At 44.0% G+C, this 25,000-nt stretch overlaps 1 protein-coding gene and 2 pseudogenes across 6 annotated transcripts in view; 1 reads left to right on the forward strand and 2 right to left on the reverse strand.

Annotated features, from left to right (window-relative positions):
• Nucleotides 1-25,000, reverse strand: part of LOC147008051 (uncharacterized) — a 364,090-nt gene that overhangs the window by 30,498 nt on the left and 308,592 nt on the right. For all 6 annotated transcript variants that reach the window (XM_085865841.1, XM_085865843.1, XM_085865842.1 and 3 more), the window contains one exon: nt 20,628-20,735. In XM_085865841.1, coding sequence (XP_085721967.1) covers nt 20,628-20,735 — 108 coding nt within the window. The remainder of the gene's footprint in view (nt 1-20,627; nt 20,736-25,000) is intronic.
• On the reverse strand, nt 4,069-7,615 carry LOC147008053 (uncharacterized; annotated as a pseudogene).
• LOC147008054 (uncharacterized) lies at nt 13,412-16,377 on the forward strand (annotated as a pseudogene).

The raw sequence follows: 25,000 nt of genomic DNA on the forward strand, positions 1-25,000 counted from the left end.
ACGTGTGTGTCCGAGTGGTGCTGTCCTCTCTGACTTTCTTTCTCATTCTCCTCTCCCTCCTCTTACTTCTCTCGCCTCAGAACGGACCTCCAAATCGTTTTATATCTGCGGCCCGTCTCGGCAAACGCAGAGTCTCCCCCAAGCTCACCCCGCCCCACTTCCCCACTAACCCTTACAGCTACCTCTTATTGGTTCAATGATTCTTCCTCTGTAATGGAGCTCTCAGTGTAAAAGACTGTCCATCGTGAGTTTTAATCTTGACTCGGCGATAAACGACCATCCTGGTGTTTCGCAGGCAGGGCGTACGTCGATGTTTGTGCACCAACCCTTGGACGATCTCACAGTGCCTTTCCCAAGGAGGTGGCGAGTTGCCAAACGATTCGCGATCACCGACACACACCTCGTGTTAAACACACACCGCCTGGAGATGCCCGAAATATCAAACATGTCCAAATTGGACAAACGAACACTTTTCTCACAGTCGGAACTGCAGCTCAGTTCAATTCTGGATGTTAAATTTTGTAATTCGGTTTAATTTGAAATTTTCGAGGTGATGACCCGGGCGGAAATTAAATAAAGCCACAAACGCTGGTGTCTCCGGGTGTTTGAAAGCATTGCAATGTACTCAGTGATTCATAGCGATGATGATCAGGTATTCGATAATTTGAGTGAGGAAATTGAAAGAAAATTTTGTGGTTGAGAAATCGTTGTGACCTGATCAAAGTCAAGGCGTGGTTCAGCAGCCAAAAAAAAATGGTGAATGAAGACCCTGTTTTTTCAGGATTTTTTTCTGGTCTTTTTTTCCATTTGTTTTGGGGTTTTTTTTTCTTCTGGTTCTTTTTTTTGTATTTTTTCTGGATTTTTAAATGTTTTGTTCTGGTTTCTTACTGGGTTTTTTTCTGTATTTTCTCTGCCTTCTTTTTTCTGTATTTTTTTCTTCTGGTTTTTTGGTCAAAGATCAGAAAAGGTCAAGTTTGCATAAAATTGTCAATTTTCATCCAGTGGACCTGAAATCTTGTTCACCGGAACGGAAAGACTTTCTCTCCGAACAGCTTGCCTCCGGGCGGTGTTTGTCTCTGAATGTGTCCAGGTGGTGCTTGTCCAGAAGACTAAAAAATGAAGAAGAGTAAAAATGAAGAAGAAGACTAAAAAATGAAGAAGAGTAAAAAATGAAGAAGAGTAAAAATAAAGAAGAGTAAAAAATGAAGAGTAAAAAATGAAGAAGAGTAAAAAATGAAGAAGAGTAAAAATGAAGACCAAGAGTAAAAATGAAGAAGAGTAAAAAAATGAAGAAGAATAAAAAATGAAGAGTAAAAAATGAAGAAGACGAGTAAACATGAAGAAGAAGAGTAAAAAATGAAGAAGAGGTGTAAAAATGAAGAAGAGTAAAAATTAAGAAGAGTAAAAAATGAAGAAGAGTAAAAATGAAGAAGAAGACTAAAAAATAAAGAAGAGTAAAAATGAAGAAGAAGAGTAAAAAATGAAGAAGAGTAAAAAAATGAAGAAGAATAAAAAATGAAGAGTAAAAAATGAAGAAGACGAGTAAACATGAAGAAGAAGAGTAAAAAATGAAGAAGAGGTGTAAAAATGAAGAAGAGTAAAAATTAAGAAGAGTAAAAAATGAAGAAGAGTAAAAATGAAGAAGAAGACTAAAAAATAAAGAAGAGTAAAAATGCTAAAGAAGAGTAAAAAATGTAGAAGAGTAAAAAATGAAGAAGAAGTAAAAGAATGAAAAGAGTAAAAATGAAGAAGAGTAAAAAAGGAAGAAGAGTAAAAATGAAGAAGACTAAAAAATGAAGAAGAGTAAAAATGAAGAAGAAGAGTAAAAATGAAGAAGAAGAGTAAAAATGAAGAAGAGTAAAAAATGAAGAAGAGTAAAAAATGAAGAAGAGGAGTAAAAATGAAGAAGAAGACTAAAAAATGAAGAAGAGTAAAAATTAAGAAGAGAAAAAATGAAGAGTAAAAATGAAGAAGAGTAAAAAAGAAGAAGAGTAAAAATGAAGAAGAGGTTTGAGATTGGCTCTGGGTTTCAGCTCACCTGTCCTCCGAGCTGGAGCCCGTTATTAAAGGCCTCAGCCCCCATTTATTGGGTGTGTGTGTGTGCGTCCGTGTGTCCGTGTCTACTAAGTGGAAAAACTGTTAAGTGATTGTGTGGAACAGTTGTCGTTCTCATGTCATACGTGTTTTGCCTTGTTTAATTGCATACGTGCATGCCTGCATACATGCTTTATCTGTCTATAATTCCAGCAATCTCTGTGTGTGTGTGTGTGTGTGTGTGTGTGTGTGTGTGTGTGTGTGTGTGTGTGTGTGTGTGTGTGTGTGTGTCTGTGACCGCTGTTTCTCGACACCCGCTTGTCCGATCTAGTTGAAACTTGCCAGATATATTGCTGGAGACCTGAGGATGTGCCTTTTCAAGGTTTGATATTAATCGGACAAGTGCTTCCCAAGTTATGGCCATTTATTTACCAACCAATGACAGGAACCGTTGCTGCGTAGCCGTGGTCGATGGGGAAGAGAAACTCAGCCGCGTTCGCCATTACGGGTTTTTTTCTGTTCTCTTCTCTTCGTGTTTTTCCTTGCGAAAAGGCAAAATACGTTGGCGCTAATTGAATAATTGGCCATTAAAAGCCTCCGTATTCTTGCCCTGGACGGACGAGGAAACAAAGAAGAAGCGCCTTTCCTCAGCGATGTTGTTTATGAAGAGGTGCTAACGAGATAAAGGTGTGTACAATGTACATGGAGACGATTTTTATTATTATTTATTTATTGAAGAAAAATTGTTCCAAAAATAATTTATCAAAAAAAGTGCACAACTTTTTTTTGTTTCCAATTGTCAAAACGCTGTGGCCTTTGTAAGAGTTAAGGAATTCAGCTCCACTCAACATGCTTGCCAAAGAAATACGTCTCAATTTGGTGGGAAAAACGATTCACAACGACAGGTTTCCTGACTCATTGGTCTGCAGTCTGCATTCAACCCCTTCATTTGTCATCTCATTGACCTCATTTCATCTATCTATAATTCCAGCAATCTCTGTGTGTGTGTGTGTGTGTGTGTGTGTGTGTGTGTGTGTGTGTCTGTGTGTGTGTCTGTGTTTGTGTGTGTCTGTCTGTGTGTGTGTCTGTGTGTGTGTGTGTCTGTGACCGCTGTTTCCCGCCAACCACTGGTCCGATCTAATTGAAACTTGCCAGATATATTGCTGGGGACCTGAGGATGTGCCTTTTCAAGATTTGATATTAATCGGACAAGTGATTCCCAAGTTATGGCCATTTATTTACCAACCAATGACAGGACACGTGCTGCGTAGGCGTGGCCGATGCGCCATTTTGTTACCAATCACAGGACACGTTGCTGCGTGGGCGTGGCTGCGTCGGCCGGTGCACGGCCGGCCGACGATGACGTCACGTGCCGTGCTGGTTACGATGGGGATCGATCGGTGCCTTAGTTACCGTGGGGTAGGAGTGCCAATGGTAAATGGCAGCGAATGTCATGGCAAGCAAAGACAGGGAGGTAAACTTGATTTTAATTAACTCTGTGTATAAGTATCACAGCAGTTGGTACTTCAATGCAAGTGATAATTCGTGGAATGATGTGAACATTCCGTACGGGCACGCACTACTTTTGGATAGTGATGACTTACTGTATTCTAATAATTTCTCGATTTCTTATCCGCATTTATAGATAACCACAATGCCCCAATCCAGTCGTCGTTTATGAGAGCGAAGGAATGGCCTGTGTGGTTGTTTGAAATTTTTTTTTGCATGTATGGCCACGCACATATGGGCACGCGAGAGCGAAGGAACGGCCTGTGTGATTGTTGTTTCTGGCACGCGGTTTGAAAGTTTTTTTATTTTTTTTTTGTATGTACGGCCACGCACGTATGGGCACGCACGTACGGCCATGCACGTACGGACACGCACGTACGGGCACGCGAGAGCGAAGGAACGGCCTGTGTCGTTGTTTCTGGCAAGGGGTTTTAAAGTATATATATATATTGTTACGGCTGTGGAAATTGGCATTACACCATAAAGGGCCCGGAGGTGAGATATCTTGATAGGTGCATGTGTAGTTCTCCCTAACCTGTTGTCTGGAGGGAATTTATGTGATTCATCCGAGCTGCGACGTTTTGAGTCAGTCGTTTTTCTTTTTCTATCTTTTATTTCAAACACACAACATTTCAACAACCATGCCATCCCCATCACAGTGCCTCGATGTACCTTTTCAACTCCTCGTCTGCAAGTGCTGTATTCATGGTTTCCTCAGATGGGGTATGTGTGATATCATATAGAACCTTCTTTGATTGTTTTGTTGGAGATGCAAACACATCAGCTTCGTTATGGCTTGCCAGGTATTGTGAAAGAAGAAGTCTCTCTTGATATTCCAGCATGACTTTGTGGCAGTTCATTGCTCTGTCATAGTGTTTCCCTGACAGCACACCCTCGATGGAACCAGATACTATTAAGCCTGCTTCCAACAGTATCAGGATGTCAGAGAGCCCTGATCCATTCATCTTCTTTCCAATCATCTTCATGTAGGCACATATCAGGTGGAACGTCCCAATGAGGATGATGTGCTTCTCGTACCTGACCTGGTTGTTCCAAACGAGGGGATAAGCCTTCATACATACCCCCAAGTCAAACGTAGTGATGGTGTACCTGTGCTTGACTTCACTTGTGGCTTCTTCAGCAAAACGTAAACACTCCTGTACTGTTTTATAGTCAGTAATGGGGCTAGCTATGACAGGGTAGTAATCTATGGTGGTGAGAGTCTCGGGTCTCTGACCAGTCATTGAGATGAATCCTGTCCATCCAGGTACTTGTTGTGACATACAATTTTGTTGTCGTATCAGCATCCACAAGAAATGGTTGATTCTGGCTTTGTGTTGGGCATCTTCACCACCGGGGTATGTTCGCTGCTCAATCGTTATCTGAGGACTCCTACGCTGGGTGACATAACAATCTGGAAGACATTCAGATGATTGGATGTTTAGAGAGCGTTGTTTTGTTGTCATATTCCGTGGAATGGATGGTATTTATACACGGGTACCTCTGTGGTCCTCTGGTCTCCTATATCCTGCAGCATGATACCATGGGCAGTGTGGATTGATCCCATTCCAGTGAGGTTATTTAGTAGTTGATCAAAGTTGTCAAATTCAGAGTGAAAGAAGGTGCATCTGGAGATCGGATGATTTGAGTTGACAACAAATTTGAAGTTTCATCCACAGCCTGTGCGAGAGCTGTTTCTGGTTCCAATGAAAATGAGTAGTTCTCTGAATGTCCCATTCGATTCAGTAAGGTGATCAGTCGCTCACTCCTGAACAGGTGGCGGAGTGTCATGCTTATCAACATGTGTTTTGGGAGTTTCCACTCACCATTGGTAGCTGCTCGACAAATGTCTTGTCCTATTGAGTATACCAGTCGATGTGACTTAGATGTACGAGTGGTGGTGGCTTTTCCACCTATGACATAGCTGAGAAATTTCTCGAGTTGTGATGGTACAATATCCTTCACATCTCCAAGATCTTGAGCAGTTGGTGGCCATTTTAGTTCATTGGACATCGCAAAACTGTCAAACATCACCTGACGCAGGTATGTTCCAGCTTCTTGTATCATATCTGTCGAAGCGAGCTCGTCTGCTATAATCGGACTGCATTGTTCACGTCAATGTAAGAACTATATACTATATAGGACTGCATTTTTGCTGAGGAATACAGTTTGCAGAATGTCAATCTGTCCTTGTACTCATTGTGTTTCTCAAGTTTGATTTTGAAGTTTTCTCCACGGAAGTTTGGATTTGCGAACTCTGTGAGTTCCAAGCTGGCTATGTATGCCTTGACAAGATCAGTTCGTTTCACCATCGTCTTGTCTCGTAGAACATCAGTGCCGATTACCCTATACACATCGTGAAATGCATGATTATGAGCCTCCGTCAGTTGAACTTGCTTATCTTTGTTCTGGACATTGGTACTTCTCCACTTATCTGGCTTCTGTCGGTACTTTGTCCTGAACGATTTGTGAAATTTGGCTTCACATGCAAACAGATCCTGACATCTAATCCGTGTGAGCAGTTTTTCGTCATTTGTCTTCTCGGCTATCTCTAAAATTGTTTGCCAACCATCAGAAATAAAGCCACTCATGCCCTCGGTAGTCCACGCCCCCTTGCTTTTAACTTTTTTTCCTTCCTTCAGAATTGCAAAAAATACAGTCTGGTGCAAACAACATATGATCTGCTGAACTGCATCTGCTTGGTCGGGAACATGATGGTTCTCGTGAATCCGAATGTGTTGCCAAACGATTGATGTTCATGGTGAAACGCTGACAACACACCCTGTGATAACCATGATGGTGCTCTTTTATGACATCAGGATTAAGATTACACGTGTCCTTCATCTGGTGAACAGAACCTGCATGTTGGGCGAGTCTCTTATCACGAATCTCTTTCAATTTATCCAATTTTTGGAAACCATCCTCATTTGCAGATAATTGTAGCAATGGTCCATATTGTAATCCTGGGACATGCACAATGCACACCAGCGAACTACAATCTTGGCCACCCTTTGATCGCTTTGGGGGAGGCGCATTCTCGTCACCGAGGTCTGATGAATTAGACATCATTCAGGTGCCTCTTCCTGAAGGTGGTTAGGGGTTTCCCTGCCTTCACGCCTCTTCCTGAAGGTGATTAGGGGTTTCCCAAAGATCAGAGTCACAGGGCCAGACTTTATGGCGGAGCAAAGATGTTCAGGGAGCCGAGGCCTAAAACTATATGTGCACTGAGGGCAAACAAGGAGGTCTATGTGCGAGGGATTTGTGAAGGGGTAGAGCATCATCTGTGGACGAGTGATTAACATCCTGCTTACAGAGGAATTCGTGCATTGCGTTCCTTCAAGCCCATCTATCGGTGTGCTGCTGTAAGAACAGAGGATGGTGGACTCTTGACAGAGGAGTCCGAAGTGAAGGCCTGCTGGGATGGTTACTTTGAGCGGCCATACCAGGCTGACCCACCGGCTGTTGAGTTGGATGTCAGAGGTATAATTCTCCCCATTGTTAACCCTCCAATCAACTGTGAACTGCCTTCGTTTGTGGAAACACAGGCTGTGGTGAACCAGTTGAAAGGGAGTGTAAAGCCCCAGGGATCTGTGCAATCCATGCTGACCTTATCAAGGCTGGTGGAAATGCTGTACTCATGTAGTTTCATGCAGTTCTGTGCTCTGCCTGGAACACAGGCATTATCCCAAATGACTGGGAAGAGGGGCCTTGTTTTTCCTTTCTGGAAAGGGAAGGGTGATCGCCAAGACTGCAACAACTAGCTGAGGGTGACACTGCTCTCAGTGCCAGGCAAGGTCTTTGCAAGGATAAATCTTCACAGGGTTCGCTACCAACTGTTCGAGCACCAGCGCTTGGAGTAGTCAGGCTTTACACTAAAGAAATCAATGGTTGACCGTATCCTTGCTCTCCGGATCCTCAGTGAACGCAGACAGGAGTTTCAGCAAGGACTGCTCGCAGTCGATGTTGATCTCTGCAAAGCATTTGATTCAGTGAATCAGGATGCCCTCTGGAGGATTTTCGGTCTTCGCAAGGTGCCACCAAAACTGATCAATCTGATGTCTGAACTATACTCTGGTACAAAGAGGGCTGTGATGTGTTTTGGTTCTCACCAAAACACATCATTCAAAACACTTCTTCATTTTTTACTCTTCTTCTTCATGTTTACTCGTCTTCTTCATTTTTTACTCTTCATTTTTTATTCTTCTTCATTTTTTTACTCTTCTTCATTTTTTACTATTGGTCTTCATTTTTACTCTTCTTCATTTTTTACTCTTCTTCATTTTTTACTCTTCATTTTTTACTCTTCTTTATTTTTACTCTTCTTCATTTTTTACTCTTCTTCATTTTTTAGTCTTCTTCTTCAGTAAGTAAGAAAAGCTTCAAGGCTCCCTGACCCGTCGAAATTTACCAGGGGGATCACTTTTACGGTGGCCCGCTTCTCAGTTTCTCCCTTGTCCGAATCCAGCCCAGGGATCAAACACCCTTGTGGCTGCGTATCCAATTTCGGAGCCCACTGTGGCCAAAGATGTTTTGTGGTGAGGGTCTCGTGGGTCAATTTTGCCTCCTGTTCCAAACGTTGAATGGACAGATTCACCTCTTCCCGCAGGATCTTCTGGGCCCGCACAACCTCCTCCAAGGCTCCGTCGCGAGTTTGTAGCTGCTCCTCAACCAACTCGGACACTCTACTTACAAAAGACGGCTCTACCAGGCCTTTATCCAAGACTTCATCTTGGCTCATAATTTTATCTTGTTCGTCCAAACGAGCCTCCAATCCTTTTACCTCCTCCGCCAAATTCATCCCTTGCTTCCTCAGCTCTCCCCACTCTTCAACTTGCAACTGCATACGAGCATCCACACAGGCACGATGACGTTCCAGGCTTTTATCCACTTTATCAACCCGAATGCTCGTTGCATCAACTTTATCTACCAATTTTTTCGTATATTTTCCCCTCCAATGTAATTTCTACCTTTGTTTCCTCCAATCTATCCTCGAATTTACTTTGTATTTCTCCCAATTTAACACCACACACTCCTGCATCTCAGTTTTCATTTTCTCCATCTTTTCCCCCAATTCATCCCTCATTAAATCAATCCATGCACCCAACTGTTCCCCCATTACCCCCAATCGATCCGCCATCTCTGCCCCCTGCGCCGTCATTTTTGCCCTTTGTGTCACGAATTGATTTTCCATTTGTGCTGTCATTTCTGCCCTCTGTGTCACGAATTGATTTTCCATTTATGCCGTCATTTCTGCCATTTGTGCCCCCTGTGCCGTCATTTTTGCCCCCTGTGCTGTAATTGCACTCATTAAACGTTCCAACATTGTCCAGATCGTCATCGTGCAGGTTTCCGGCGCTGCCTTCACCGTTACGGGCGATGAAGCACGGTCCACGCTCGGAATGGGGAGGTTCCAACCCTACCCCCGTCTCTCCCCTCTTTGCCCGACTCGCTGCCAGACACGTGGCCTTCCTCCTCAAACATCTGCACATCCGCCATGGTGCAGAAGTCCCGTTTGCCGCCAATTAATTTGAATTTGAAAAATCCCGCCAAAATTTTCCCGCACTCGCGCGCTTTTCTGTTGTAATTTTATATTCCAATTCGTGGCGAGATTTTAATCCTGGTATATAATTTAGAGGGGTTCGAACATCCAACACCCTGACACCAATTTGACGCCCACGGGACTTGAACAGTCCCGCCAACGTAGAATGAGCCGAAACGATGGAGGCGATTTATTTGTTTATAACCCAAACATGGCGGTTCTAATCGCTCTACCGCAAACGGGACGAGGAAGGTGGCACGAGTCACTTTTCACTGAGTTGATGATGTTTATTTGTTTTTTTTATAATTACCAGAAATAACAAGACTCGGCAAGAAGAGGGATCCGGGGCGATTCGACTCGATGGTGTGGGATCGGGCGTGGGGAAAAACACAGACAATTCCAATGAATATACAGTTCTCAATCCCTCTAAGGCGCCAAACACAAACACACACACACACACACACACAAAACGTAGCTATCTCTGGTGGTCAGGCTGGACCGTGGTGTGGACGCAACTGTCCCTGGATCGGCGCCGGACGAGCCGGCCTTGCTCTCGCCAGGGGGGGGGCAGGAGAAACCGCGGTGCTGTCGATCTCCTGGTCGTGGCCCAAGTTCGCCCACAGCCACCAGGGAACCAGCTCCCGCGCCAAGCCGCGAGCAGGAGAGGGAGGGAGGTCCGCCTGCTGCCCGACCCCGTACTCCGAGTCAGCAGAACCCCAGAGCCAACCGAGGCGAGGCACGAGGCTCGGCAAGGCTCCCAGACACGATCAAGAGCACGATCGACTCAGCACAGCAAATAGGACGCTCTCTGCCGCCACAGCTTCCACAACAAAGAAACACAATCGTTCTGGTTGTAATCTTCTTCTTCTTCCTTTTCGACCCCGAACAGAACCTTTTTATCCTTCTGTCCTCGTCACTCCCAATCGAGCCGTTTATTGGCCCACCGCCGTCGCCTTCTGCCAATCGTGATCACGGGGCGTAGCCATCCACTGCACTGTCCTGTGACGTCACGGCCAGTCTTCAGAGAATACTAAAAGGGGTTTATGCAGACACTTACTGGTGGTCTGGTGGTCAGGTGATTTCACTTCAGATTCACAAGAATCCCGTGTCCCTATCTAATTACGTGACAATTATCATCTCCCCCCTTGAAGAAATGAACATTTACTAGACAACTTATCACCACTGAATTACTACTTATTACATCGAGATGCTGGTAAACTCGAACAGCATGGCATACCTAATTAAACATCCTAATTACCCTTTGAATGCATACCCCCCCCCCTTCAAACGTAACAATATGTAATTGGGGTGTTATCTTAAAATCAATGTAGGCATTGAGAAGAGGATGATTGATAAAAACCAGCTCTAGAACTAATAAATGACTGCTGTATTAGATTGATTTGTTCATTTTTGTTCCACTGTTACTGTTAAAGTAGTGGCAGATTTACCTTGTGGATAAGTGGTGGCATTTTATGATCTTGATCCCTGACAAATACGTATGAAAGAAACAGTATAAGTGTATTTTTTTAAGCTTGTTTGATTACTGCCTCCACAATGGATGCAGAAAATACAGGTTCAACATTAGGAGTGACAGTGTCAGAGAAGGCACCTCAACTTCAAGAAGCACAATCCCCATCTATGATTAGTTTTCTACTTTATTTTCTTCATTGAATGGAAGAATACACCATCACCAAGAAACTGAAGTCAGTATTTGGTAGCACAGGCCCAGGAATCTAGTGGCACCAAAAAGGTATTCATTATCCGTCTTCTTAATTTTAGTACAACAGTGTAATGCGACCAAAATGATGTTTATTTTAGCCCTAATAAACTATTTTCACATAGACACTTCGCTAGAAAACTAAACAGGTTTATTTCACTCATTCTGTGTTCCATCACCAGTACTTCCTACAATCAGTACCGTAAAGGTCATAGCATAGCGTTTGAAACCTTTGGAATAGAAAGAGGCAAATGACAAGTCGAGATCAATGAAAGTACCATACTATCATTCGACTTAGAGCTAGGGGAGTTCACAATGTGTTAGTGCAACACAATTCAGATATCTTCTCTAGCTAATTAAGGTGTCTTTCTCATTTCAGGAAATCGATTGTTCCAGTACCCTGTGTTGCTACATCTGCCAAAAGTCTACGGACGAAGACAGTCGGCTCAAGGCATTCAACGAACATACATGGAGCACAGTAAGGAATGCTGCTACCTCACGCAAAACTCAGAAATCAGATAAGTACTCCGACATCACTAAAAGAATATCACAAAGCAATCAGGAATCAACTCATCGTTATCACCCTTCTTGTCATAAAAACTACACTGCCGTGAAGCGCCCAAGAAACGCTCAAACATCCGATGATGCACCCCCTGTCAAAAAACCTAAAATTCAAACCAGAACCTGCAGTGTCCTCCCAAAAGACGATGATCTGAAAGAAAAATGCTTATTCTGTGGGATGGGCCGAAAAAAGATAAAGGGCAAAGAAGAGCCAAGGCAATATATTAGAACAATGAGTGGGTGTGAAACAATTCGCAATCGCGTGAAGTTCTTCAAAAACGAGCGTCTCAAAGGTCTTGTTGTTAGGACTGGTGTTGATCTGATCGCTGCAGATGCATGGTATCACAGAAATTGGCGCTCAAAATTCCTTTTGGAAACCGACAGCCTTGAAAAAAAGGTTCAAATAGAGTGCTTGGATCCAAAGCCTACACCACAAACTTGCCATAAGAGTGTCTTTGCCTCTTTGTGTGCGTACATTCAGAGTGAGGTATTTGAAAACCAACGGTCAGTGTTGGTCTCTGCCTTACTTGACATCTACAAAGCAGAGTATACAAGCATCGGAGGAGATCAGGAAGAAGTTGAATCCTACTTAGCCCAGAATTTGCAAAGGAAGATCAAAGATTATTCTGGAGATCGCATGAGAGTGAAGCTTGCAGACCAATGGAAAGGTAATTTTGTTTTCAGTTCATTAGTCCGGGAAGATGATGCAATGGCTCGACTCCATAATGAATCAAAAGAACATGAACAGAATGACAAGTTGCGATGGGCAGCTCTGCATCTTCGATCCCAGATCTGACACTTCCAAAAACTAGGACACCAAACCCAGCTACAGTACAGAATCTAAAGGAACATTCCCCAGACATTCCCAAACAGTTAGACCTGTTCTTCAGGAGTCTTCTTGGTAGCCAAACACCAAGCTTCCGTGGAGCGCATATGGATAGCCTTGACCGCAAGGCGACTTCAATGGCATCAGATGCAATTTTCAATGTTACACGCGGGACTGTCAAACAATGGAAGCACACAGCCATGGGCCTTGGTTTTGCTTCACTGACAGGATCCAAGCTGTCATTGCAAATTTTGAACAGGGCTGGGCACAGCATCAGTTACAGTGAAACCAAAGGTTTGGAGACTGAATTTGCATATTCTGTGGAATCAAGTGACCGCAGTGCACCAGATGGCATTCAGTTGGATCCACATCTAGCCACTGCCTCTGTCTGGGATAATAATGATGCCAATGTAGAGACGTTAGATGGCAAAGCAACGCTGCATACAACTGTTGGCCACACCTACCAGAATGTCCTGCCAGATGCAATGGGTCCAAATGCTAATATGACCGACTTCCGAGAGGGAAGAAACAGACGGAAATTTGTGGGGGCTGAGCGTGAAATCCTGCCATTTAGAAAACCTCTGAAGACAGCCAAGTTTGTTTTCACCACAACATCAACAGCCGAGAATATAAAAATTCAGCTGAAACCCCGAGACCTATGTTGGTTTTAGAGGTTACATAATGGGGACACTCCACTACACTCTGGATTCATCAGTAAATATATGAATGACACATTGCCTCGACAACGCATTTGCTACATGGATCCGATATTGAGATCACCAACGAACAATGATGTTGTGAGGGAGAAGATGATCCGTACATTGAGAGTTGCAGAGGAAACAGGGCAGGAGTATGCCATCGTAACCTATGACCTTGCTGTAGCTTTGAAAGCATATTCTATACAAGAAATTGAAAGGCCATTGTTTAACAAGTTGTTGATAATGCTTGGCAATTTCCATGTTGAATTAGCTTTCTATGCAGCGGTTGGAAACCTGATAAATGAAAGCAGCATGGAGTATATTCTGACTGAAGCCGAAGTACTTGCTGAAGGGTCGATGGTTGGGTTCATAAAAGTCAAATTTTACAACAGATGTACCCGAATTCATGAACTCTTTGCAAATGTTTTGGAGAAGAAGATGTACGAGTGCTTTGTTCTGGACTTGTCATTAGAGGAACGTGAGGAATTTCATGCAGTGATGAACGGAGTCCCTTCTGATCCAAACTGATGGAAACTGCACACATTGAAGACCCAATCATCTTGCAACATCTTCAGAAGTATGAAGTATTCTTCCACAAGATTCTTGATGGTGACCATGGACCAACAGCACAGTTCTGGGGAATTTACATCTTCCTCATCAACCGTCTACACAGAGAGTTGCAGAGGTGTGTTAAGACTAATGACGTCAGTGGATACATTAATGTCTTTCCATCAGTACTGGATGTTTTCTTTGGTTTACATCACCCGAACTACGCCAGATGAGGAACACTTTTCCTTCAGAAATTACAAGGTTCTGACCCTAGATTGCTTGCGGTGCTTGAAAACGGTGCATTTTCCATCAGGCGAACCAAAAAGAATTACTGTAGATCTGCTGTTGATCTCTCCCTTGAACAGTCTGTCAATCGTGACTCTGGATCGGGCATGAAAGGTATTGTTACGTCTGAGGGGGGTATGCATTCAAAGGGTAATTAGGATGTTTAATTCGGTATGCCATGCTGTTCGAGTTTACCAGGATCTTGATGTAATAAGTAGCAATTCAGTGGTGATAAGTTGTCGAGTAAATGTCCATTTCTTCAAGGGGGAAATGATAATTGTCACGTAATTAGATAGGGAGACGGGATAGGGTAAGTGTGTCTGCGTACACCCTTTTAGTATTCCCTGGAGGCTTGCCGTGACGTCACAGGACAGTGCTGCGGATGGCTCCGCCCCGTGATCACGATTGGCGGAAGGCGACGGCGGAGGGACAATAAAACGGCTCGATTGGAAGTGACGAGGACTCGAGGATAAAAAGGTTCTGTTCGGGGAAAAGGGGTGGAAGAAGATCGAAAAGAAAAAGCGTTTGGTGGAGGCTGTTGGGTCGGAGCGTGCTCGATTGTTGCGCTGGTTTGTTCCTGGATTCATCGTGTCTCGTGGCCTTGCTGTCCCTCGTTCCTCACCTCGGTTGGCTCTAGGGTTCTGCTGGCTGGGAGTACGGGGTCGAACGGCGGGCGGACCTGCCTCCCTCTCCTGCTCGCAACTTGGCGCCAGAACTGGCTCCCTGGCGGCTGTGAGCGGACTTGGGCCGACACCAGGAGGTCGACAGCACCACGGTGTCTCCTGCCCCTGACGAGCGCAACGCCAGCTCGTCCGACACCAATCCAGGGACTGTTGCGTCTACACCACGGGCCACCCTGACCACCAGGACTTGCTACGTTTTGTGTGTGTGTGTGTGTGTGTGTGTGTGTGTGTGTGTGTGTGTGTGTGTGTGCGTGTGTGTGTGTTTGTGTGTGTGTGTGTGTGTGTGTGTGTGTACCTGGCGCCTTAGAGGGTTTGAGATTTGTATATCCATTGGAATTGTTTGTGTTTTCCCCACGCGCGAACCCACACCACCATCCCGTCGAATCGCCCCGGATCCCTCCTCTTGCCGAGTCTTATTATTTCTGGTTAGAGAAATAAACATTATAAACTCAGTGAAAAGGGACTTGTGCCACCTTCCTCGTCCCGTTTGCGGTGGAGCGATTAAAACCGCCATCTTTGGGTCATAAAAAAATAAACCGCCTCCATCGTTTCGGCTCATTCTACGTTGGCGGGACTGTTCAAGTCCGGTGGACGTCACAGTATTGTTGCTTTCCGTAATTCAGAAAGCGCTATGTGGCGTTGGTAACTGACCATGACACAGAGGGCTATGGCTGTCACAGAATTAAGAACATTTGCAGGAATTGAACTTGGGGAACATGCAGCTTCTCAATGCCGACCCTCCAGGATAAAGAAAGACAATGACCATATGGCTTCTCCAAGTGAAAATATCGATGCATCCTGCAATCGTTTCATTGTTGAAGCTCCAGGCTTCCTTGGTGAATGTCGCAACTGGACATGCAGCATCTGAAGCTACTGAGGAATATCTACTGACAACGCTGAAGTGAGGCCAGGAGGCCAGGGAAAAGTTCCGAGAAGAATGGGAGGCTAATAGCGACCGGTTTCTCCAGCCAGTGTAGCGCACAAAGGTGCAGAACTTTGCAGCTGAAAATGTGAAGAAGAAAACCAAACTACCGGCCATGCAGAAAGCCATTACGAATGCAGAAAGTCTGTGGGATATGTTTGTACGCATGATAGTGATTATTGCAGAAAAGACAGGTTCTGACCTTCATAATGTCCTCACCTTCCCAATCATCACATATCCCCTGTCACTAACACACTGCGATGGATCACATGTTAAAACGGAGAAAGCGGCCTTGTTGAGGAAGCTTGAGGCGATGCAGACAGAGCCAATCATTGAATCAGCCCGACCACATGATGACCATGCCCAGGTCTATGATGGTGGATTACTTCTGCATTCAGTTGTCTCCCAAACCAACATGGGCGCGTCTGATGCATCGATTGCCCGTACAATTCTATCTGTCGTTTGCAAAGGGAGGGCGACGGAAGTCCATGTCTGCCTCGACAAGTATATTGAAAACTCCATCAAGGACAGCGAGAGAAAACTGAGAGGAGCTGTCGACCTGCAGTATACCATCACAGGACCTGACCAGAAAATCCGTCAGAGTGGGCAAAAGCTGCTTGACAATGGAGTGTTCAAAAATGAACTTGGGAAATTTCTCCTCCAAGATTGGAAGAAAGACCATTACTGGAGTATCTACAAGGGGAAAACAGTAGTTGTTTCCTATGGTGGCGAGTGTTTCCAGTATATTCCTGATGAACGACAACCAACGATATCTGTCTCAAATCCAGCACATCTCCAAGGTGACCATGAAGAGGCAGATACCCTCATCGCCTTCCATGTTGCTAACATAACGGCCAGCCACGTCATCGTGAGGGCATCAGACACAGATGTATTGGTGATCCTGCTCGGTGTGATTGGATGGCAGCGACCAGAGGTTAGGGCCATGGTTACGATCATCATGGATTGCGGTATGTGAAACCACCAGCGATACATCAATATATCTAATATCGCAGCCATCCTTGAAGCAACCAAGCCAGGACTCCCAAGGGCTTTCCCTGGATACCATGCCTTTACGGGATGTGACTTCACGTCAGCCTTCGACAGGTAAGCAAAAAAATGGGCCTTCAGCAAAGATTCAAATGAAGTCTGCTGTTTGAGAGGGAAAACTGGATTTGTTGAAAGATTTCAGATTTGAAATAAGAAATCCCGTCAGCATTGGTTTAGGGCATGGTATCTGCTGGCATAATCCATAGGAATTGGAAATCATACAACGCTTGTGCTCCTGTTGAATTAAGATGTTCCTCGATTCCTCTTTGTGGTAATGATTTTCTCATGCAATTAATTGTTTTTTTCAGGAAAGGCAAAGTGAAACCCTTCGAAATCATGAAGAAAGAAGAGACTGGCCAATTTGTTGATCTGTTCATCGGCATGAGAAACATAGGTGAAGGTGTTGATGTTGATGAAGCACGATACAAAAACTGTTGGATATGACTAGCAAACTTGATCAGGTAAATTAGAGTGGATAGAAAATTCATTCCTGTCGTATATGAATAAAATTTCATTAATTTTCATGGCACTAACCATACCCTTTATTGCATTTCAGGAGAATCCACTCGCAAACATCAAACGGGTTGACTGCGCACTGTTGCCGCCTACTCGCCGATCCCTGGAAATGAAGATTCGCCGAGCTAAGTATGTCACGACGCTGTGGACCCATGCCACTGCAGCATCTCCTGGTGATGGTTTGTCCCCCACAAATTATGGATGGTTCACAAACAAGGACGGCAGACTGCAACCTATTTGGTTTGAGGGCCCTGCAGCTCCATCTAGTCTCTTTGGCACTACGGACAACACAGATGCAGGAACAGAGATCGACAATGACAGTGATGAAACGATTATAACTGGAATTGATGAAGATCTTCATGAACTAAGTGATTCAGATGATGAACCATGGAATGAGGACTCTGATTCAGATCAAGATGATGAAAACTTGATTGACACTGAATAATTGATATAACTGATAGAAATGTTCATCTTTTCTTTTATCTTCTCATGAATTGTTTCATTTATCTCACTTAAAACCATATACTCAAATATCATAAGGTTTCAGAAAGCTCTTATCCATATGGATGGACCTCCATGTATTCACATGCTGTGTGCTCTCGTATTCCGAAGATTGACTGTTAAGCACAACTTATTTGTCATAGAATTAAGCAATATTTAATACGCTTAATTTCTTTTTTACTTGATATTTTCTTTTTCTATCTGATTTTTAAGTTAGCTCATGAGCTGATCGAGGTCAGCTTACAGGGTGGCGCCATTTTAGAGCATCTGGCGCACGTGCCCAACCACTGAAAATGTCTGGCAGTGGTGTTTTCTGATGCGGTGGGCTGTGCTGAACAATTTGATACTGGTTTCAAGTTATTAGATCATGAGCTGATTTAGGTCAGCTTACAGGGTGGCGCCATTTTGGGGCGTCTGGCGCACGTGCCCCACCACTGAAAATGTCTGGCAGTGGTGATTTCTGATGCAGTGGGCTGTGCTGAACAATTTGAGACTGGTTTCAAGTTGTTAGCTCACAAGCTGATCTAGCGTAATTTTGGGGTACCAGTTTTTGGCGTCTGGCGGGGGTACCCCAGCACTAAAAATGTCTGTCGTTGATCATTAATAATAAATGAGAACATGCTACTTATATTTTGATGGGTTTTAGTTTGTTAGGTAATGGAGCTGATCTAGCTCAATTTTTGAGTACATTGTGATGGCCCCCGAGACCACACCCACCAGTGGCGCAACGGCAGATGTCCATTTCTGTGAGTAGGGATGAATATAGAGTATTACTATACATGAGAAAATTTGTTTGCTTTCCAGCTACCCTGACCCCTGCGGGCTCCCGGTCTATATGCCATTTACAGTGAATCAGAAGACAAAAGTGTTGGCTCTGTGATATGAAACAAAATCATATGTAGACACCCGCCGGATGTTCTGCTGTGAATACGACCTCAGAACACGTGATGAACCCACAATTCGTGCCATTCAACATATTGTGAAACATTTTGAGCACAAGAGTACAGTGCACAACCAGGGCAAGGGCAACAGTGGTGGACCAGTATCAGGAACCAAGAACCAAGCCATTATTGACGCCATGCAGGATTCTCCAGCAGACAGTCCCAAGAAGTCCCACGGCCGGCGCTCTCGGGAGCTCGGCATCAAACCAACATCAGTCTGGCGTATCCTCACCAAGGAACTGAAGCTTTTCCCAAACATCATCTCTCTTCAGCATCGACTGAGTCAAGATGATATGAGAAGGAGACTTGATATTTGCAATTGGCTCAGTGACAGGATGAAGCGGTTGGTCCCCAAACTGGATCAACCTGTTATGGTTCAGTGATGAAGCCCATTTCCAGTGCCACATGAGGCAGAACTCTGAACAAACATCATCTCCAGGCATTGCCACATGAGACATACAGGAAAGTCGGACAGAACTTTGGAGTTAGGATCAATGCCTGTCTTAACCACGGAGGGACACGCATCGAGAACATCAATTACAAGGATTTTGCATAATTGCCAATTTCAGACCTTGGGTTCTCACAAACTCCAGCAGTGATTTACTGCAATCGCAATCAGTGGTCGAAAATAACACGTCATTAGCTTTCAAGAAATGTATGGTTGACGTTCCTGAGGTTTCTGTTTCTTTGTAAATAAACATTTATATTTAGATCACTCTTTCTAAAACACCCTGTATATATATATATATATATATATATATATATATATATATATATATATATATATATATATATATATATATTATATATAGTATTAAATCATGGAGGTATTTTGATGAAAAAAAATACAACCAATAAATATGATTTATAAACCACATTATAAATAAGCATTAAAATCATTTATTGGTGGTTGCTCAGATATGCAACATTGATGATTTCAGCATGTTAAAAGTGCTTATTAATGATAGTTTGAATACTTGGTTGAGAGTGTGAATCTATGGTTTGATGGAGGTGCTGTGTTATGGATATGTCAACAAGGTAAAGTGTTTATCGCTTAATATTATCATATAAAGTGATGTGATTGAAGTTATTCATTCGTAGTAATACTTTAAATAAAACTAATAACGAAACAAGAAGAGGACGTTGTGCAGAGCACGATACTTGCAAAATCCATAAAACAAGTTTGACCTAAAAAAGTAATTGATGGTTGGAATCAATGACCAAATATGGAATTCCTCTTCAAATTTCAAGTCAATTGGATGAAAATTGACAATTTCAAAAATCCGGCCAATGTTGTCCTTTTGTCCGATGTTGACCTCAAAATCAATTGGCTCGTTGAATTCCGTGACCGGAAATATAAATCATCTTCAAATTTCAAGTCAATCGGATAAAAATTGAGGATTTTAGAAATCTCACCAAAGTTGTTGACCTTTGGCCTATGTTAACCTTTTGACCTCAAAACAATCGGGTTCTTGTTTATGACAAACTCTCCCATGTGGCGAAGTTTTGTTTAGATCGGTTTAAAATTGTGACCTGTAGGCAATAAACAGACAAACAAACAGACAAACAGACAGAAGCACAAAATTGACTGACCAATATACATGAAAAATCTTCGATTTTGCAAGTAATAAGTTTGAATAAGGATCTTGCATTGCTGTGTTTACTTACTGTCTGGACACAACTTTGAGGTAATGGGTGCACTGATGTGGAGTAATCGACTGATGTGGACCTGTGACCGGGGTTGTGGACCCGCCGATCGGAAAGGTTCTGGGCTGAAAGGATCGAAAACTCGATGATAAACGGTGCCCAGCTGATGATCCGGGCAGTTTGGAAATCAGTCAATTGGATAATTTAAGGTTATATCTTCCAATAAAATAGCTTTTGTAAGTACTTACCAGGAGATAATATATCTGTGTTTGTGTGTTTATATATGTGTGTTTGTATGTATATGTATGGGTGTGTGTGGATGTGTAGGGTGTGTGTGTGTATGTGTGTGTGTGTGTGTGTGTGTGTGTGTGTGTGTGTGTGTGTGTTTGTGTGTGTGTGTGTGTGTGTGTGAGGGAGAGAGACAGTAAGTGAGTCTGCACACAACAACAACCATTCCTTTCATTTTGTGAGGCACATGAGGCTGTCGAGGCAGTTTCCTTTGGCTGAGGGTTCGCCACTCCGAGGCATGTCACTTGAATGGCTTATTACCCCCCAAAAAGTTTGCACTCATTTTCCCGACCTCAGAAGGATGACAGGCTGACTATATCAACACATATGATATGATAGTTGTGAAACCAACAATCAAACTCACCGGTGCCCCCTTGTCTCCAGGAGGTCCTGCAGGACCCGCTGTTTCAGGTCGACCTGGAAGGCCAATTAGCCCCACAGGACCGGCTGGGCCTCTCTCGCCCGGTGAGCCCTGATGACGGAAGATCAACGGTTAAAATAATTTGTGAAATATGGACAAAACATGATTAACTCGGTTTCCTTTGTAACAAAAAAAATTCCAAAGAAGCCATGCCATGAATCCAAACTCTCCAGATAAATAAACATTTGTGACAATGACAACAAAACCACTGTAATTACCAAACATGCCACAATGACTTTGTTAAGTCAGCCCCAGGTGGAGCCACCATTAAATGACATTTTCAAATTGCAAGCAAAATCAACAAGTGGAAGAGGAGAATGTGAAGATAAATAAAAACAAACAATTTCCATTGAGGATCTGAAAGAAGCAAAGAGCGGCCTGCTGTTCACAACGAGGGATGACAGTCAGTTTAGTGGGTATGTGTTTGGGATGAATGGGGGAAAGCGACACATCTCAACAACTCTCGGTTTAAAAAAAGAAGTTCATCCGAATCCTGACAAAAAAAACAACAAAATAAAACAACTTCAAACTATAGGATTGAAAAATCCATGAACACGACTGTCGGACAGGGAGCGGTTTCATTATGACAAAGAGTAATGGCTTTGAGTTTGGAGTTCAAACTTTTACCAAACTTCATGAAGAACACGCACACACTGCATTGAGTGCACTCTTCACATAAATACCAAGGATATACTACACATGTACCTACAAACACCTTCTGCACACCAGACGTGGGCGCACATACAATGCGTGCATCATACGTGGGAAACCCACATACACACCAAGTGTCTACTCAAGAAACTTCGGAATATATTTACAAACTACGTTTGGTATACTGTATAACGTCGATAAAACACAATGGAGTAACATGTCAACAAACAGTTTACAAGGAATGTGTTCGCAGTGTTGGTGCTTACAGCTGGACCTGGTGCACCTGGAGGACCCTGGTCACCTTTAAACCTCGGAAAACCCAAAATTGGGAGAGAAGGAATTGACAAACCGACAATCCCTGCACCGTTTCATGACAAAATAAATAAACATACCAAGAGGCGAGAGTCATGAAACCGCGAAGACTGCTCAGGCCTCATCATGTGAAGAACTCGTTACATCTCGAATGGAGATTGTTTAAAATTCCTCGAGACAACAAAACAAACTCCTTCGAGGGACAAGTCTCATCAGTGTGTGAAAAAAGATCCCTCAAAATGAATTTCACATCGATGTGTCTTCTCTTCTGGCTTTGCTTCGTGGGCGAAGTTCAAGAAGGATGGGATCCACGTCGGCTGCAGGCTCGCTGGGGGCTGGTGAGTCCGATACGGGACAGACAAATCCGACCACAGCGGCTGCAGACAAAGGTTTGGTCAGGAATGGTTGCCGAGGCATCCCGGTTCTTTCTCCTTCTTCTTATCTCTTCAAGGCTGGCTCTGCGGCAGCACTCGAAGGAGGAGACTGCCTGGCAGACTGAGCGTCTCCATTCATCTCGATCGGCAGCGAGGGTTGACCACTGGCGGTGGTCAATTTGGCAGAGGCTGAGGGACTTCTTCAGGGAGTCTTTGCAGCGTTTCTTTGGAGCGCCTACGTCACGGTGGCCAGAGGGCAGCTCTCCATACAGCACGACCTTGGGCAGGCGGTGATCCTCCATTCTGGAAACGTGCCCTGCCCAGCATTGCTGAGTTTTCAGCAACATGACCTCCATGCTGTAAACCTCCGATCGTTCAAGAACTACAATGTTGGTGACGAAGTCACTCCAGTGAATGTTGAGGATGGAGCGAAGACAGCACTGGTGGAAACGCTCGAAGAGTCGTAGGTGACGACGGTAGGTAACCCATGACTCGGCACCGTACAGGAGTGTGGTCAGTACGGATTACACGGTACACGTTGATCTTTGTGCCCTTCTTCAGATGCCGATTGTTCCACACTCGCTTGTAGAGTCTTCCAAATGCACTACTTGCTTTCGCCAGTCTGTTGTCGATTTCCTTGTCGATCTTGGCATCTGAAGATATGGTGCACCCCAGGTAGCAGAACTGGTGGACTGTCTTCAGCTCCGACTGGCCAATGGAGATGTGAGGAGGGTGGTACTCTTCCTGGAGTGAGGGTTGATGCAAGACTTGTGTGTTCTTCAGGCTGACTTCAAGTCCGAAGAGCTGCGCAGCCTCTGCGAAGCAGGATGTTAAACGCTGCAGGGCTGTCTCAGTGTGAGCAACAAGGGCAGCATCATCGGTAAACAAAAGCTCTCGGATCAGTTGCTCCATGGTCTTTGTGTGGGTCTGAAGTCGCCTCAGATTGAACGAGCTGCCGTCAGTGTGATATCGGATGTAGACGCCGTCTTCATCATCAAGATCTTCTGTGGCCGGCTGCTGAAGAAGATGGAGAAAAGGGTAGGTGCAAGAACACAGCCCTGCTTGACACCGTTGATGATAGGGAAAGGCTCTAAAATGTCGTTGCTGTCTCTGAGTGATGTGTCACACTCCTTCGTGAACGTTGGTGAAGTCAGAGAGCATGCGGGGGGAGGGGAGGGGCTGTGAGGGTGAGTGCGGGGCGGGGCTGCTCGGGAAAGAGGAAGGTGGTGGTGGACCGCTGGATCATACACAACGCTAAATGTCATAGTCCGGTTGCTTAGCGCCAATTTTGGACAAGATGATGACACGCTGGATTAAAGCGCCACATTTTGCACACTTACTATACAAGTCCCATTGAAACATTCTAGAGGGGGGTGCCCGGTCTGGGGTGCCGAGGTCAAGGTCAGGCCGAGGACAAAGGTCACATGTTGTAATACTGTATTAATACCACATATAACATAGGTTTTTGTTCATCTGGAAGGTTTTCACCTTGCCCCAGTAGTGCAGCAGTTGTTAAATGTAGGATTAGAATCAGTCAAGCATGTTTTTATTCTTGTTACGTTCCCACGCCCCCCAAAAATGTCACTTTTCTCTCCAAAATGGTCAAATTTTGCCCAAAGGTCAATGTTTTTTGCCATGAGGCCAAATTTGCCTCGAGTATATCCGATCGCAGGTTTATAATTGAGGAGGAATTAACAAGTTTGCCTCACCCTGGCTTTTTATTTTTACCACTCTGTCTGTAATTGCTTAAACATAATATATGTGCTTGTCTTGGTCTCTTTTCAGGAAGACGAATATCGATCCCAAGCAGAATGGATTGGGAAAAGTGCATAATATGTGGTTTGAAAGATGGTGATTTAAAGTGTCCTGCTGAAAGGTCAGATGGAGAAGGACCAGCTTCATATGATGATTTCCTGCAGAATGTGGAGGGATTTCGTGAACTCCAAGCACTTCCAGTTGAGTTAGCCAACAGCGGATGTGACACTGCTGCTGAACTTCTTGAAAATCGTGCAAAATGGCATAAAGCATGTAAACTGAAGTTTGCTAGCTCTCAGCTTGAAAGAGCAAGAGATAGACATAAGCGAAAAAGTACTGAACAGGATGAAAGAAAGTCTAAACGCCAAACAAATGAGTCATCTTCAACTATGAAAGACTGCATCTTCTGGAGAAAAACTCAAGGCAAGTTGCACAACTGTTCTACTTTAGGACTGGAAATGACACTCAGAGATATGGCCACAGCATTGAAAGACAAAGACTTGCGAGCAAGAATTGCAGGAGGTGATTTAGTAGCTATTGAAGCTAAGTATCACAATAAATGTCTAACAGCTTTCAAGAATCGCTATAAAAGTATGGAAAGAGAAAAGCAGGAAGACAATACCACATCCACTATTGATCAGAAAATGATGCAGGTCCGAGTGTTTGCAGAGCTGGTTTCTAATATAGAAAGCAGAATTGAAGACGGAACTCGCATATTCAAACTTTCCGAGATCCATACATTGTTCATGTAACTCACTTGACAAGGACGAGGCATGCCCATCAGATCAGCGCACTTTCCCTTGCCAAACTGCAGCAGGATGCATGCCTCGAGAAGCTCGGTCCTCATGATGAAGCAGCCTTCAATGACTGGAAGAAAGAAATGTGTGCAAAGAATCCCACCTTTGAGTACTGGGACATAATTCTGCGATTAGAAATCCTGGTCCTCATCTTTGTTCGTTCTCATGGTGAGAGAAACTTCTCACTCTTCATTGCTGTACTTGAGACATTGACCCCCTGGCTCTTTGCCTTGGACCACCCAAATTACGCTCGCTGGATTCCTGTGTATATCAGGGACATGAAATCCCAAAAGTACAGCTGATAATCTCTCATATCATAAGAATTGTGCAAATTATGACGAAAGCATGAAATTTCTACCAGTGTTAGTACATGCCATTAGCTTCATTTTCAGATCGGGAGGTAAGGCAGATTTGACCTCTGAGGACC

This window comes from Eptatretus burgeri, chromosome 22 (genome assembly GCF_056783735.1).
Source record: "Eptatretus burgeri isolate ZD-2024b chromosome 22, Ebu_testis_v1, whole genome shotgun sequence".
Taxonomy (NCBI): Eukaryota; Metazoa; Chordata; class Myxini; order Myxiniformes; family Myxinidae; genus Eptatretus; species Eptatretus burgeri.